This window comes from Primulina tabacum, chromosome 18 (assembly GCF_025594145.1).
Source record: "Primulina tabacum isolate GXHZ01 chromosome 18, ASM2559414v2, whole genome shotgun sequence".
Taxonomy (NCBI): Eukaryota; Viridiplantae; Streptophyta; class Magnoliopsida; order Lamiales; family Gesneriaceae; genus Primulina; species Primulina tabacum.
In genome coordinates this window covers 8,963,975-8,981,775 of record NC_134567.1, presented here as the reverse complement: position 1 = coordinate 8,981,775, position 17,801 = coordinate 8,963,975, and the positions used below count along the sequence as shown (strand labels likewise).

The 17,801-nt window shown below is 36.6% G+C and overlaps 1 protein-coding gene across 1 annotated transcript; it reads right to left on the bottom strand.

The window, feature by feature from the left end:
- Positions 1 to 6,405: 6,405 nt before the first annotated feature.
- LOC142532285 (glutathione S-transferase T3-like) lies at positions 6,406 to 7,344 on the bottom strand. Its single transcript, XM_075638604.1, has one exon. It carries the CDS (start codon positions 7,342 to 7,344, stop codon positions 6,406 to 6,408), a length of 939 nt encoding a protein of 312 aa, XP_075494719.1.
- Positions 7,345 to 17,801: the final 10,457 nt, after the last annotated feature.

Sequence of the window (17,801 nt, the reverse complement as noted above, 5' to 3'; positions counted from 1 at the left end):
AGTAGCATCATCCCATGATCTCCTAGGTATCATTGATAGTGCCTGCAAGAATCTTAAGTTATGTTTATCATACAATACGGTCCATTCAACTCATATAAACTGATAAAATCAGCAACCATTGATATATCGAGAGTTGCAAATGAATTCGATAATAACGTGATATATCTTTGAGTAATAATACTGACATCAGATGTACAACTAGATAACCACCTTCCCTAAAGCATATATCTTACTATGGCCAGAGACTCCTTGCAAAATTAACTCATTAGATCACATAACATATCTTCACCCGTAGGCAAACAATGAATCCCCGACTACAATGCATTAGCTCCTACGTATTTTGAAACTACACCAAACATTGCCACCTGTATACCCTCAATGGAGTTGATAAACGGATCAAAGTGCATTCTAATACGTAAAGCCAGCCTCTATGTTTCCATAGTCAAATGACTAATGGTGTACAATGACCATTCCACTCAATACGTGATAACCACTTCGATAGTCTGATGGAGGGCTGTTCAGTGTATCATGAAATGATCACTTGAGGGATATTCAGTGCATCATCAAATGATCATTCATTTGTATAAATGGACTTTACGTGTCATTACCAATGAAACATGATGCTTATATCACAGATTCTAGTCTCAAGCTCAAGCACTCTTTATCCTAATTTTATGAGGCTGATTCAACTAAGAACATGTTTAAAAAATACGATATACTTTTTAATGAGTTTCATTATCTTACGTTGCGAGGCAGACTTCATATTACCTATAATATATTCAAGAGCTTTATATACGCAGTTTGCATTGGTATACAGATAAATTAATTATAACAAATGGATAAAACTGTAAAATATTATTAAAATAAATATTGTTTTTACATAAGAGACGATAAATCCTAAGCCACAAGTTGGCTCGTCGAGTACCTACTCTATCAATGTCTTACTTGCCCCATAGCCCACTATTTATAGATTTTAGACACATTGTTTCACGGTCCATCTCAAACAATGGTCCTGACAGGGTTTTGTTTTAGTGAATCAGCAACATTATCTGCAGAGATTACTTTCTCTACTGATTATGTCTTTTCTTTCCTCAATCTCCCGAATTATGTGAACTTCCTCAGTATATGTTTGGATCGTTGATGAAACCTTGGTTCTTTTGCTTGCGCTACGGCATCAGTGTTGTTGCAGCAGACCGGGAATGGGTCAATTGTTTCAGGAATGACACCCAGATATTGAACGAAACTCCTTATCTAAACAGCTTCATATGCTGCATTTGATGCAGCTATGTATTGGGCCTCGTTGGTTGAATCTGTTGTGGTGTCTTACTTGGATTTTTCCAAGATACAACACCACCATTAGCTTGAATACAAATCAAGAGGTTGATTTCGAATCATCCACATCTGATTAGAAGCTATAATTAGTATAGCCTTCCAATTTTAATTCTCAATTCCCATAAACCAAGAACAAATATTTAATTCTTCTCAAGTTCGTAAGAACGTCCTTCATGGCTTTACAATGCAATGGATCGGGATTCGACTGATATATGCTTGCAACACTCAATGCAAATACAATATCAGGTCGAGTAGATATTATATCATACATTATATTGCCTATAACAAATGCATATGTGATACGGCTCATGGTTTCTATCTCATCGTCAGTCTTAAGGCACATAAACTTAGATAGAATCACACCATGACACGTTGAGAGATTTCCTCTGCTGCACTCTTTCATTAATAATCTCCTCAGTATGGTTTTGATATAAGTGGATTAGGTGAGCCCTAGAATCCTCTTTGATATATCTTTATAGATCTGTATTTCAAGTATATAAGATGTTTCACCTATATCCCAAAGATAATTTACTAGCTAACCATACTTTAGTTGATTGTAACATCCTCAGTTACCTTTTAGTGTGGTCCCTTCAACTCATATATTACGATCGAATCTGCAATCATTGGTATATTGAGAGTTGCAAATGAATTCTAACGATGTGATATATCTTTGAGTAATAATAGTGACATCGAATATGCAACTAGAGAATCATTTTCCCTAAAGCACATATCTTACTCTGCCTTGAGATTCTTTGCATTATTAACTCATCAAATTATATAGGATATCTTCACCCGTAGGCAAACATTGAATCATCGACTATAATGCATTGGCTCTTACGTATTTCGAAGCTACACTCATCCTCGCTATCTAAAGACCCTCAATAGAGTCGGTAAACAGATCAAAGTGCATGTTAGTACGTAGAGCCTCTATATTGTCTCGGGTCAAAAGACGGCTAATTCAACTAGAACATATCCAGAATATATGGTACACTTCCTAATAATTTTCATGATCTTACGTTGTGAGGTAGACCTCATGATACCTATTATATATTCAAGGGTCTTATCTATGTAGCTTGCATGAGTATACAGATAAATTAATTTTTATAATTGGATAAAATCGTAAATTATTATTAAAATATATATATTTTTGCATAAGAGTCAATAAAATGAAAGCCTCAAGTTGGCTCATAAAGCACATGCACTAACGCCTAACCTGTTAGTAAATAAGTTACCAAGCTGCTGAGGTTTTTGAAACATCGAGTGTCTTTGTGGTACCATCTTTACCTCTTTCCCAAACTAGATGACAACCGATTTCGATTTGCTTGGTATTGGCCGCAATATGGTTCACCGCTTGGTTATCACAGAAGAGTGTGGTTGTTCTCACCAAGTTAATCCCCGTGTCTGTCAACAAAAACAAAAATCCAAATTATCTTGAAAGTTGTAGTGGCCATAGCTGGGTATTCCGCCTCCGCATAATACCGAGACACGGTATTCTGATTCTTTGTTCTCCAAGAGATAAAAGAATCCCCAAATTTGATACAGTACCCCATCAAGGATATGCGGCTCATAGGACACATCCCAGTCGAGTCATAATAAGCATCAAGGTGTTGAGCTTTTTGCTGGCAACAAAATTCCCAAACCAGGATTTTTCTTGAGATATCTCACTAGTCTCACTGCCGCATCCATATGATATTGTTTAGGAGAATTCATAAACTGACTTATTGTTTGAACTACATAGCACATATCAGGCCTTGTAAATATAAGATAGATTAACCTCCGAATCAATCTTTTATTCGAGTCTGGGTTTGGTAACAAAGAGTCAAGTTTATCGTCAAGAGTGATAAAATGGAAAAGATTGTCCAGTGCATGGCTTGCCAACTTTTTATTTTGTTCCTTCGGTGTATCATAAGTCCTAGCACCTGCAACTCCAACCTCTGCGATGAGTTCTAAGGAATAGTTATGTGATACCGGTAAATGCCTTCCTTAGATAGTTACTTTTGATGCCGAAAAATATTTCAACACACCAAGATCTTTAATCTGCATTTTCGAATGCACAAATGCCTTGAGTTCAATTTGGCCTTTTTCGTGACTACCTGTGATGACAATATCATCAACACACACAATTAACAGTGTAATCCCATGCAAATCATGCTTGACAAAAGGGGGATGATCATATTTAGATCGGCAATACTCAGCCAAGAACATAACAATTGCAAATTTGTGATTCCACGGTCTAGATGTCTGTTTTAGGCCATAAATCGACTTAACAACTTACGAACTTTGTGTTTATCACTAATTCGATAACCCTGTGGAAGTGACATAATGATATCATCTTCTAAATCACCTTTTAAAAGTTCAATTGCCACTTCCTTCTAATGAAGAGTCCAATTACTCAACAAACATCAAATGGTCACAATTTTAGCCGTAAGAAAAAGCGTGTCATGAAAATCAACACCAAATTGTTTTGTATACTCTTTGGCAATCAAACGAGTTTTAAATCGTTCTATTGTCCCATCAGATTTAAATTTCACTTTATAAACCCATCTGCAGTCTATAGGTTTAACAACAGCAGATAAATCAACTACATCCCAAGTCTTTTAGTTTCAAGTGTTGCAAGCTCTAAATCCAATTGCCGTGTGAATGACAATCCAATTGCCGAGTGAATTATTATTATTATTATTATTATTTTAAATTCAATTAATTTCTCATTTATTTTAAACAATAATCGAGAAATAATTGAGTTCGTACGTTGGAATCTCATTTTTCCAGCTGTTGAAATATTAATAGCTTTTATAGTTGGGGTAGATGAGGAGGTAGCTCCGTCCCTACCCCTTACAAAACTCAAAAGCTGGTAGTCACGTGCATCTGGTAAAAATATCTGAATCCTGTCGGTCTTTTCCAGTTTCCATTTTTATTTCAATTTGAGTTGTTTTCCTTTGGTTCGGTCGGTTTTCTATGAAAATAGCTCAGTTCTTTCAAGTCGATTTATTTGATAATAATTATTTAAATTAGTAGTTAAAATATACTATATTAATTTTCAGCAAGCAAAATTGAAATATAAAATCTAAATAAATTAAATAAATAACAGTCAACTGAAAATTAACAAAAATATTGGTAGTTCACTAAATATCATCTCATAAAATATATAGTCTAAATAAAATCATTAATTTAATTAAAATTTTATTTTTTCGGTTCGATTTTTATGATTATAATCCAAAACTAAACCATATATACTTACTTCTCTTTTATCATTTATATCCGAATTTAAATTTTGATTTTTGATTAAGTTCGATTTTCAATTTTTTCTGTTTAAATCAAAAATTGAGCACCTCTGTGTTTTTTAAACATATAGGCCTCTCTCATGTATTTCAAGACCGTAAATCCTCTACACTATTTCATGTAACATTAAAATCATATGGATCAGATCGATTTGTCTCAAAGATATAGTTTTGTGAGACTGCTTAAGAGACTTACTCATAGTGTAATATTTATTATAACACTATCATATGTATAGTTTTTATTGATTTGAAAAATTTATAATTATTTAAAAAAATTGAGATAAGTGAGAATCAATTATTATTCTAATTTTTTTGTACCAGTATTTCAATACAAGGAGAGGCCTACGTGTTTAAAAAACACACACTGGACCCAAATTGTGTGGTTATCAATTAATGTTTCGTACATGATATTTTTCACGTGAAGTTCATAAAAAAAAATTAATGTTTCACAGTCAACTCAAAACATTGGAGATGATTTTTAAACATCATATCATATTCATAGTAATAGTTGACTTGATACAATAATTGATCACAAAAACTCGTTTGATATTATTTTACAAATAATTCTTATTTAACTCAATTCATGAAAATATATCAATTTTTTACGCCAGAAATATTATTTTCATTACAAATATAAATTGAATTAACGTATATCTTACAAATATATATACATAAAATCATCCCAAAGAGAGGCTGACTGAGTTATCTGGAGAAGAAGACTACAAAAAAAAAAAACAGAGTGGTTCTTGTCATTATATGAGTGGCGTGAGCGATTACGTCACCACCAGACCAACAATAACAAGTTTGCTACCAGCGACAAAATTTAATCAGGGTACGGCACTGACGAGGATGCTCGTGATTGGGAACTGAATTTAAATATCTATTATTTTAATGTAACATAAATGTGTATAATTACAAGTTGGAGAGATGATCTTATTTAATTTTGACCAGATTTATATATATTTTCGAAATTTTGTCTGGCCTCTCCTATTCTTATGATATATATTATTTATGCCGACTGTATCTTTTTTTGAATCCAATGATTTTAAGAGTGAAGATTTTGTTTGATAATATTTTATAATAGATTTTGGCATTATTATGTTACATACAAAATGTTATAATTGCATTGCAGTTATTTACAACCACGCAAATACCAAATTATAAATATCTCTACCGACGAGAACTTGCATTTGTCTATGACTCATTATATCTTGATACCTCATATTAAACGAGCATAAAATCGCCTACTAGATCGATTAAACGCGATGGTACCAAAAATTTTATGTGCCTGAAGTTCAATCTGGTGATTAAAAAATTATTCCTGGTTTCTTTGTTGATATAGAGTGATTTGAACAGAAACTTCTAGGTAGAGAATTGGCCGAGCTGATTCCTTCGCGGATGAACAAAGTCATAACACCCACCAACTCATCAAAAAATCTGGGGTCCAATGTCACATACTCATTATAACAACATGTCTCTTTTACCCACATTCTTATTAACATTATAACTCATTATTGATGGGTCCCACAATCCACTCATTCATCTTTAAATTTTTTCATATTAAAGAAATATGTTTTAAATATATTTTACATTATTTAAATTATTAATCTAATTTTTAAAATAATCTAACTTCGTAATAAAATAATTTTATTAATTTTAAAAAATAATATTAATGTTTTTTAAAATATATTTATTAAATAAAGTAGATATTCCAACGGCTACTTTGCAACGGCTAGTTTCCAACAGATATTTGACAATAACAATAATAATAGAAAATGAACGTTGAGTAAATTGTTTAGATATTCCATCCCGATCTAATATCCTGGCATTGACATTCATGTATGATAAGATGTTCCTCTGTCATCTGCGAGGTGTCTTTGTTCAAGATTTCGTACTCCTTTAATTTCAAGCGTCGATTCTTTGCTTCAGATCTGGACAAAGCAGCTTTTGCCTTAATCTCCTCTACTTCGAGTTGTTTTTGTTTCAGATCAACTTCGGATTTCTTCACGCTTGTGTACTCGGTGAACTTTGCGCAAATATTGTTGTAGTTTACTATAAGATCTTCTATGGTCGATTTGACTCTGTCTTTTCCGTTTCTTTTCGCTGCCATTTGTCCCATTGGACGAGTATCTTCATCATCCATATCTATGCTCACCTCTTGGTTAGACGAGGTGTTGCTTGCTCCGGACTCTGAAGTCTTCGTCTTCTTTGTGGCCACATAGTGATTAGCGGACTGTGAAGTAAACATTGGACGGTCTTTGACAATTCTCCACACATGCTCGAGATTGAATGCTACACCATTGTTTTCGGATCGATATTTTTCGTACGCAAACCTCAATATATCTTCGTCACTGTGACCACTTCGATATGAACTGTAAACAGTATTATAATTTGCGTTGAATCGATATACCTTCTTTTGGATTGTATTGTGCCAATGTGATCGTATAACATTTGCACTTTTGGTGTTTGAGCCTGTGGGACGATTCTCATTGTAGTAGCTTGCAACACGTCCCCAAAAAGCATCCGCCTTTTGATCATTGCCGATTACTGGATCATCGCTGATAGTGACAAAACTTCTCGCTAACACCTCGTCTTCAATCTTTGTCCAATTTGAACGCTTTCTTGAACCCTCAGCATTTGAAAACGTTTTTTTTTTCTGAATTGACCACCTCAATTGGGGATTCACGATCAGAAAGTTGCGTCTCCGGGAAAAAAGTCGGAGTTGCAGGTTCATTCGACATCAGAGATGTGAAAGGCATAACATTTGTGTGCGGGGTACTATATCCATGAACAACTGGCGGCACGAAATACGGATTACTCATGTTTTGCCAATATTCGGCTGGAAGCGGTTGATATGGACCTCGAGGTGCATAATTCGGATGATTCATAGAATTTCCAAAACCTTGGAAATTTTGAAGATTTTTGAGAGGAAACATCATATTTGGAAATGGATGTGGGTATTGATAATTTGGTGGAATTTGTGGATTTTGGGAAGATGGATATTCTTGCGGGTTGTTTGTAGAATTTAAGAAATTTGTAAAAAAATGCCTTATTATTTTCATCCATTTCGGATAGAAAATAAGATTTTTGGAACTTCAAAAAAAAATAGATAGGAGAATATTAGAGAGTATAATTGGAGATTGTAGTGAGTTGGAATGAAAATATATGTACAAATTTGTGGGTATTTATAGAAGACATTTAAAACTAGCCGTTAAATAGCCGTCACAAATAATTGAAAAAAAAATTTAAAAACAAAAAAATCCTACCGTTATAAGAAAAAAAAAATTTAAAAAAATTTTATTTGAAATACTCGTGGGGTCCGCGTGAAAAATAAAAAACTATTTCAAAACAAGAGGGGTCCGCGTGGCAGCGACGGTTTTTGAAAAACCGTCGTAAATTTACGACGGATTTTTCAAAAACCGTCGCTAATTGTCTAATTTTTTTAAAAAAATAAACTGACAGAGGGGCGTTCAAACAATTGAATGCCCCTCACTCTCCCTCCTGTGAATGGGCGTTATAACGCCCACTCACAATGGAGAGTACACCCATTTAACACCCCATTGTGGGTGCCCTTATAGAGATTTGTAAGTGTTTTTTGTGTAACACTTCCGATTCTTAAGTAAGTCCGGAGAGCAAATTTAATTATGCGAGAAAAGTAGTGACTGTGTAAAGCAAAGAGTGAATGAATCAAATCGTAGAGTACTTGATATTTATAGGTATGAAACTGAGTACCTTGTATATAATGAACTCTAGCTAGGCAAGTATTTTACAAGGAAAAAACTATGGTCGAGTAAGTTCCGTAAAATACCATATTTGTGATGATCTTACCTTATTTTTGGCAATTTATAAATCTAATAATAAAACGTCAACTACTCGTTTTTCTTAAAAAGTACTACAATTTTTTCCCTACTCCTAATTCGTCCGACACACACACACACATATATATAATATTTTGACACCATTTTAAATTAAAACAACCAACTATATTTGAAACTCAAAAGAAGAATTCAAAATATTAAATGGTCAACTGTTTTGCCAAACCTAAACTATCAATATTTCAAAATATACTAACACTACCAACATCTCAAAAACCACTCAAAATCAATCATAATAGTCGTAAAAATCTTTAACATAAACTTAAACGTAAATGCGGAAAACTAGCACTGGTCCTCGGGTTATGTGTACCTTCAGTCCAGTAAAAGATCAACCATCAAGTCCCTCCACATAAATATTATTATGCTCACTTCCATCCATCACACCTAGTGAGTCTAAAGACTCAGCAAATCATAATCTTTATAACAAGTAATACGTATTCAATCACTTGCAACAGTGAAAATACTTTTACGTAACATAACATTTCATGAACAATGCATAAATATAAACTTTTTTCATATCCTTATAAACATATTCATTTTCATCATATACATATATGTTTTCTTTTCGTTGAATTCAGATCGTTAATTATTATTTTTGTATTAGCTGAAGGTCGATGGATCCATCTACATGTAACCACAGTACTGGACGGCGGGGACATCAGCGACACTTTCACCCGTCAACTGAGCCTTGGCATTACATATCATCATATCATCATATTAGTCACAATTACTTCACTTCCTTCAACATTTCATATTTTCATAACTTTATAAAATTTAAACATGCATAAATCATTTTTTTTAAGCCAAGTCTGCAACATATCTTTTAACATTAATATTTTATCATAAAATTCCATAAAAATTTAAAATAATCATATTAAAATATTTTACAGCATTCAGGGAACTGCCATGACGTTTACTATTTTTCAGGTGTAAAATAATCGTTTTACCTCTAGACGTAAAATTTCTCGATTTTGAGTTTCTCTTGCTTTCATTGACTCTAGACCATCTCAAATAATTATCTAAGTTTAAATTAAATTTTTAATATTTTATTTAGCTTAAATTCAAGGCATTCTAATTATTTCTTAATTATTAATTCGTAGAGCAACTGATTCCAGAATTAATTCAAATTTTAATATAAAATTCCCAAAATACCTAATTGTAAGAGTAGGTGCCCGTCGAGCAAATGTTGGCCGAGTGTTCACAATGAAACTCTGTGTATAAGCAGTCTTTATTTTAATAATATTTGAAATTATTGTTTTGGCAAATCTTTATCTGTATACCCATGCTAGTTGCATAGATAAAGCCCTTGAATATACAAATAGTAGAAAGAATATGAGATGCTCATATGATGAGTATCATGAAACTCATATTTGGAATACTGTATATTCTAAACAGTTCCTAGTCGATTCAGCCGCCGCTAAGAAGGATATAGGCCGCTAGAGTTCGAGACTAGTATCTGCGATGTGAGTACCATGTTTCATTGGTAGGGGACATTGTGATGTCCGAGCATGCAGATAGGTGCTCCTGGTAGAGTGCACTGAACAACCCTCCATAAAGGACTTTCCAAGTGGTTCTCACTTATCGAGTGGAAAAGTCCTAGTTTATGGTTGTACACCATTATTACTTATGACCCGGGACAACATTGAGACTCTATGTGCTAGAATTACACTTTGACTTGTTTACCGACTCTCATGGGGTCATCAAGTGGCAAGGTTGGGTGTTCTGTCGAAACATATAGGAGTCGATGCATTGTAGTCGGGGATTCACCGCTTACCTTCGGGTATGGATATCCTATGTGTTCTCATGTATGTGTAGGTTGAAATCTCTGATCAGAGTATGGTGGTAATTATGAAAGGGGTTTCATAGATTACACCATCGATGCAACTACGACATGACACATAGTATCAATTCATTGACAACTCTCGATAAACCAATGGTTGTCGAATCGGTCGGGATATATGAGTTGAAGGGACCGTATTGTACGCTAACCATAATTGAATGGTTCTTGCAGGCACTATCATTTGATACCTAGGGAATCATGTAAGCGATGCTGCTAGGCGTTTAACATGATTGGTTGGGTACTATCAGACTTCAGTTCTGACGTTCTTGTTATCAAGGAGTTGATAAGTAAGAATGGAGCAATTGGGGTATGCTCATATAAGGACATGTTTAGTCCGAATCACATGGAGATGTGAACCCACGGCTAGTTGTATCAATGAACCATTGAGGGCCACACAAGTACTAGCTTTCTAGATCCCGTTGAGAAGTAAAAATAGTTCAATGTGTTGAACGGCTTATAAATGAGTTTATAAGCGTTGAGAAAAATAGAAGTATGACTTCTATGAGAGAAATGTAATTTTTAATTTATGAATGTGTTCCTAAATTAAAAATAGGCCAAGTAAATAATGTATTTGAAAATTGTGATTTTTATAAACATTATTATGGACTAAATTAAATTAACTCAAGTGTTGAATTAATAAAACGCTAGTGGGCCTAGTAGAGTCCAAATAATTAAATTAATTCAAGTGTTGAATTAATTAAATAACATTGGGCCTTGTAGAGCCCAATTGGAAATAATTATTTAACTAGTGGGCTTGAGTAAAATTAAGTAAAGTCTAATTAGGCTCAAATATGTTTGAGACAATTTAAATAGTCCATGGGCCTTGTAATTGTTACAAGCCCAAGTCATATTGCATGCAAGGGAGGTGAAGAGTTGGGAGACAACTTTTTGTACAACCAAGGCATGGCATGCACATGCTTAACTCAACTTTTTCAACACCCAAGAAAAGTCTTCCCTTCCCTCCTACACCTTGCAATGGCCGAAATTTTGGATGATACTCTCCCTCATTTTTCTCTCATTTTTCTTCTTCAAGTGTTGAGGAAAGAAAATAATTCTCATTGAAAAATCCTTTTGTTTTTCTAGTGCAAAACAAGAGGGGATCTTCTTAGCAAGTGGTGGGCCTAATTTTGAGCAAGGTGTGCTCAAGGAGGAAGCTTGTAGATCTTCTTGCCATTCAAGAGCTTTGTTGTTTAACAACAAAGTTGGAGCCACAATCAATCTTTTAAAGATTGATAGGTATATCTCTCAAACACCCTATGTATGACATGTGTTTGTTTTTGTATTTGCTACACAAAATGTGGGGTGGCCGAAAATTCCAAGCAAAATTTTGATTTTTAAACTTCCGTTGCGCTTTCGGTCACCGTAACCGATCCCCTTTCACTAATATGCCCTTGTGATCCATGAACCACCCCCGTGAACCCATGGTTCAAGCCTTAGCCCATTAAACTAAATTTTCGAACCCTAGACAAGAACCCTCGAGCCAACTCTAGGTTTCATCGAGCCAAGCCCGAGCCACCTTGAGCCAACTCCTGACCAGAACCTCTATGGACCCTACTGGACCCCTAGAACTCGACCCTAGCTCGCGCTGAAGCTACCTACACCAGATGAGTACTGCGGCCGAGAAGCCCTTACAAGACTAAGACTCTTCGAAACCTAGCTAGGACCCTTACCCTCGAGCCCACACCATGCCTAGCCCCTCGTGAACCCTTTCACGACCCTACAGACCTAGCCTAGCCCCTGCAGCGAACCTCCCTACGCTGCAGCTACTCTAGGGTGGCTTTGGGAAGAGCCCTAGTTCGCTTGGACTCTTCCCTAGCTGACTAGCTTGAGTCCTAGCGTGGCTAAGACTCCTCTCCGGACCCAACCACATCCCAGCCCAGCCCTGTTCAAGCCCTGGCCGAGCCATGCACCGTGGTTCCCTTATAACCGAACCCTTGCGATAACACATGCAATATTTCGCTTAGTTTGGTTCCATGACCCGTGCAGCCTATTTCTTTGTGTCTAAGGACTCTTAAACTCATATAAAAATGTACCATCTTGGTCCTTAATCATGGCAGCCCCTTCACACAATTACATATCAAGTTTTGGAACAAAAATCATACCTTAATCATCCATGAATGCATAAAAACGAAAATATTCAAAAGGACAACATGTTTATCATGCAAACAATAATCAAATACATATTAGGGTGTGATATATGAGAAAAGAAAGAATTATGGTGTTCCTTTGCGTATATTACGCACGAAAATACGTTGACAATGCGAAGAATGACGACGAACGACCTTGGCTGAATTTCCCTCAAGAAAACCGATGCTTTTCTTCTTGAAAATTGTGTGTGCCGTGTGTTTTAGGGGTGCTAGGAGTCTTGTGTGTGTTGGAGAGATGATGCGTATGTTTACAAATAGATGGGTAGGGTTTTGGGCTTAATATTTGATAAGTAATAAGTGTGGTAGCTTAGTTCCATTAACATGACATAATAGGCCCAATAATCCCAATAGTGTATTTAAAATATTTCGTTTAGGAAAGTTCGTGATATTATTAGCCGAGTTGTCAAAAAGTTCGTATTTTTGATGAAAATCGAATATCAATAAAAATTACGTCTCGGCGTATAAAATCACCTCAAAACTCAATATTTTCAAAAATAACAAAAAACATCAACCTTATTTTAAATAAATAAAAACAATTATTTAATTAAAATATTTTCCATTTTTCAGCCCTCGGTCTCCGTTTCTCGATCCCATCTCGAATAACCTTTAAAAATGCAGTTTTATGCATTCTAATATAAAATTACATTTTAAACATGTAAACATGCCTACCAGAAACTAAATTTTTTTTAATTAAAATAGATAAGAATTTGATAACTTGCATGCATGTGGTTCACGTGGACCTTCAAATTTTTGGGACGTTAGAAATAATCTATCTCATTTTCCTTGAGATTGTTTCCTTATCACAGAGGATTTAGTTCAAAAGTTTTATATAGACTTAACATTATGCACTGCCCTATTTACCTGAGCTCGGGTCGGTAACCATTGAGTTTGCCATCTTTTGCGTTGGAGTCCAAGAATGTGGGCGGTGAGGGGGGTGTTGTGCCTTCTTCTACCACTGCGTGTTTATCTTTACCTCTCCCCGGTCGTACGCGCTCCCAGCAGCAACGATATTACAGGCTTAATGCGGCTCAGTCGAGAGTTTGCCATATGGGCGACCTCCTGATCTTGGTTGATATTGTTTGTTCTACTTTTTTTGGCGGTAGGTGGTGGGCGTTCACTGAAGAGTTCTCCTTGTCCATTATTTTGTCTTACCTCGTTTGATATATTCCGGGGTGCCCCATGGTCTTTCGTGTTTTTTGCTGTTATCTGGGATCTCTGTTGTAGTATGTCTTTATTTTTTTTTTGATGTCACGATTGTATAGCCTTTGGGAGGTCTTGGCCTAGTCCCCCTCCCTTTAGGTTTTATTTTTATTCCTCTTTTGTTGTATATACTGGTAGGGGTCCAACTTACACCCCCCGCCCCCCGCTTCCGGCGATGTTTTTCGGGAAAAAAAACCGTTGAGTTTGGCTTCTTAGTCCTTATCATTGACAAAACTTTTACCGAGCAGAGAGTATTTCAAATTTCGAGTAAATCTTTATAAATAGTTCCTATGTAGTCTGGGTCAGTCAACATGATTCGGGACGGGTCGGATTTTTCGAGGGTATCAATAGTACCTCCTTCATTTCGGCCTAAAAGAATTATGAAGTTTAGACTGAATGTTTGGTTTGAACCGATTAAAGAATGAATTTCTGAAGCCATTTTTTCCGTGATGGCATCCCAACCGTTGAAACGAGCAGTTAAGATTGTAATACGAGTGGTTTAAGTTTTCCTCCGGATTCTAACTCAAAGTTTGTTCAGGCCTATTCGTTTAGTTGAAACAGAGGGCAATTAATGGTTAAGATTAAGATGCATGAGAATCAAAATCTCGATCCGTGTGACTTTTATTTCCAGTCCTTTGATGCCCACGTGGACTACCATGATTTAGCCTCTGTTCAGATTCTTGAGGGAATAGTTCGGACTCCCGATCCAATCCACACCGTCCAAATACTTCTGATCATGTTTTCATGACTAAGAGATCCCATACCATAAATAGGCGATTTCTTCGTGTTATTTTCAAACTTTCACCACATTGCCGCTATGCTGCAGAACTATCAAATTTCTCCCAACCAAGACATTTTTTGTACTCGAGACTTCATAATTTTCCTTAGTAATTTATTTGTATTTTCTTAGTAAGACAAGATGTCTGGTCCCGATCCCCGAGCCATCAATGAGATAGCTGAGTTTGTTGATTCCCATCCTTCTGATCCTAAGCGATCCCCCAGCCCCATACTTTTGAGTCTACATGAAAAGCGTGTTAGGGAGGCTAGAGCCTTAAAGGTCGAATTAAGGGATGTAGGGCTGAAGTGGTACGGGGTGGAAGGTTCCCACCTCGATCATGTGTTGGCCGATGAACTTAAGTAGAAATCCGGCATGCCCTCCATATTTGAACTGGCTATGCCTGGGGTAGCTGACCAAGCACAAAATCCTCCCTGGGCTACCATAATTTTATTAAGGCCAAGTAGACAAGGACCTTAGGTTTCCCGTCCTGAAACTGATTCAATGGGTGTGTAAATACTCTGGCATTTCCCCAAACCAAGTTGCCCCCAATGGCTATTCCACCATTTTTTCCTTAGGGGTTATTATTAAATAATTCAATTTTAGGATTACCATGGGTCTTTTACTTATTTTTGTACATATCAAATGAGTAGGCCCAACCGATTTTACATTAAATGAAAACTAAGCACCAATTTTTGGGGAGTAACCCTATTCTCATAAGGGGAGGTCGAACCTTTTCTTTTACGTCACCTCTTTCGTGCCTTACTCCTTCCCCATGACATGAGAGGATGAGATAACCTCTCGAGAATCCTATCATTTTGAGTTTAAGCCCCGGTTCAAAACATAATTTTCCACCATGTCGGCTTAGTGCTTCCGAACACTAAGTCTGATGCAAGATGACATCCTATGCCAATCCGGATTTTGTAGGAAGTCGGTTGAGTTAGAGTGCTCATAAGTATAGTTCGTGCTAACATCATTAGTGTTTTTTTTTATTATTATTATAATTTTTTCGGAGCTTTAATACTCTCTTTCCTCGTGTAAAAAAATGGTGAGCTTTGAAATGGTCAATACTCTAAGGCAGAAGAAAGCCGAGATGGTTGAACAATCCAAGCAGGCTTCTCTCGAATCTCCGGATAATTTAGTTCGGAGGAAAAAAAAGAAGGTCGTTGAGCCAGCTAAGAAGGTGGCTTCAGGTGTTAGGGACCCTACTCTTAATGATGTAGAGGAGCTCGGAGGCTCCTCAAAGAAGGCTCAAGCCTCCGAGAAAAGCCTTTTTGTTGAGGTTGAGGACTCACTAAATCGCACACCTCCGCCTCGGGTTCCGGATCGCTTATACGTCCCGAGGACTCTCTGATGCTCGGCTCCTAAGGTTCAATGGCCCTTGGGATTATGTAGAATTTGATTTGAGATACCGACCTCAATCTGGTTTGGCAGCTACCCAATCAGGAACTGGATTAACAAGTAGCCATTGGTTTCCTATGGGCAAGAGATATTTTAGTGTCCTCACTTTCCTTGCATTCTTCCAAACATCATACTATTGTTTTCCCGTGCAAGGAGTAATTCATGCAAGGTAGCGCAACTTCCAAGCTTTCTAGGCTCGTACTCGTGTCTAGTCCCACAAAAAGGATATAACCGACGTCTGGGCTAGGCACGGGGAACTGATGTGACAGCTCAAAGAGCTGCGAGACCGAGCAGTGACGGAGAAGGCTTCACTTGTGGCTGAGCTGGAAGAGGCACGAGAGATGGGAGCCGAGCAGAGGGCCCAACTAACTAAGAAGAACTAGGCTTTGGAAAGCCAGTTGCTAAGACAATGGTAGGAAACTGAGGCCCTTTGGACAAGAAAGAAAACCTAATTTGTCAAGTCTGATGATTTCGATTCCTTATGTACTAACAAGGCAATAAAGTTTTTTGAGCTCGGTTTCATGGGTTATGTTTCTCAACTCTGAGCGAAGGCCCTTTATGATCTTCTTGGGGAGGGCGAGGTCACCGAGGAGTCTGAAAAAAGAGCTGAGGCTAGGTTGGAGGACCCTTTAACTTGTACCTTTTTTGTTGTAACAGTTGGGCTCAGCCCTATTTTAATGAATTATGCATTTCCTTCCATCTAGCCTCACCCTTCCCAATTAATTAGCATATTATTTTTAATAGTATAGGATCACCAACCGAGCCTCTTAACAATCTAAACTTTCACAAAATGTTGAGACTTTACTAATTAATGAACAATCTCCCCGAGCAAGACCTCTGCTCCGGCTGTAACTGAAAATAAGTTACTATATTTTGAAACTTCATTAAGTAATAATCAATCGACCAGAGTAGAACCTCAGTCCGAGACATAATTTAGAATAAGTAAAATATTTTGAAATTTTTCTTAGCAATGAACCACCGAGCAATGCAGAACTTCTGCCCTGGGAATAATTATTTACAAGTAAAATGTTTTGAAATATTTTAAGTAATGAACCATCGACCTGAGCAGGACCTCTGCCCGAGGCATAACTGAAAATAAGTAAAATGTTTTGAACTTTTACTAAGTAATGAATCATTGACTTGATAAGGACCTCTGCCTGTGGCATAATTGAGAATAAGTCAAATGTTTTGACATTTTACTAAGTCATGAACCATCGGCCTGAGCAGGACCATTGCTCGGGGTGTAATTGATTTTACCAAGCTCTGTAGGACTTTATAAACGGCTAGACATAGCTGGACTTAAAACCCAATCAGACATAGAAATACTTAACAATCGGTCATATATAGATGGACTTACTAACCAATCAGACATACCGGACTTAAGAATTGGCCAAACATAGCTTGAGTTACTGCATGCTCAGCCGGTCAGACTTTTGTAATTTTCCAAGTTCTGTTGGACTTAACTAATGTTTGAGGCTGTGTTGAGCTTAATGTGCTGAGTTGTTCGGGATTATGTAATTTGTCAAGCTCCATCCGAGTCAAGTAATGTGCCAGGCTGTGCTAGGATTTAGGGTGCCGAGATGTTTTATCTTTTGTAGTTTCCAAGCTCCATTGGACTTAAGAATGTGTCAGGATGTGCTGGGCTTCTATGTGCCGATCTGGTCGGATTTTTTGTAATTTTCCAAGCTCTGTTGGAATTAACTAGTGTGTTAGGACGTGTTGGGCCTCAGAATGTCAAGATGGTCGAGCTTTTATAATTTGCCAAGCTCTGTTGGACTTTAAGTTATATGTTAGGTTGTGCTGGATTTTGGGGTACCGAGCTTGTCGGGATTTTTTAATTTTTCGGACTTAAGTAACATGTCAGGCTGTGTTGATCTTTAGGATGTCGAGCTGGTAAGACTTTTGTAATTTACCAAGCTCCTTTGGATTTAAGTAATGTGTAGGATGTGTTGG

Coding starts and splice junctions, on each gene's coding strand:
- LOC142532285 (XM_075638604.1), bottom strand. CDS start 7,344: ATGAACCTGCAACTCCGACTTTTTTCCCGGAGACGCAACTTTCTGATC.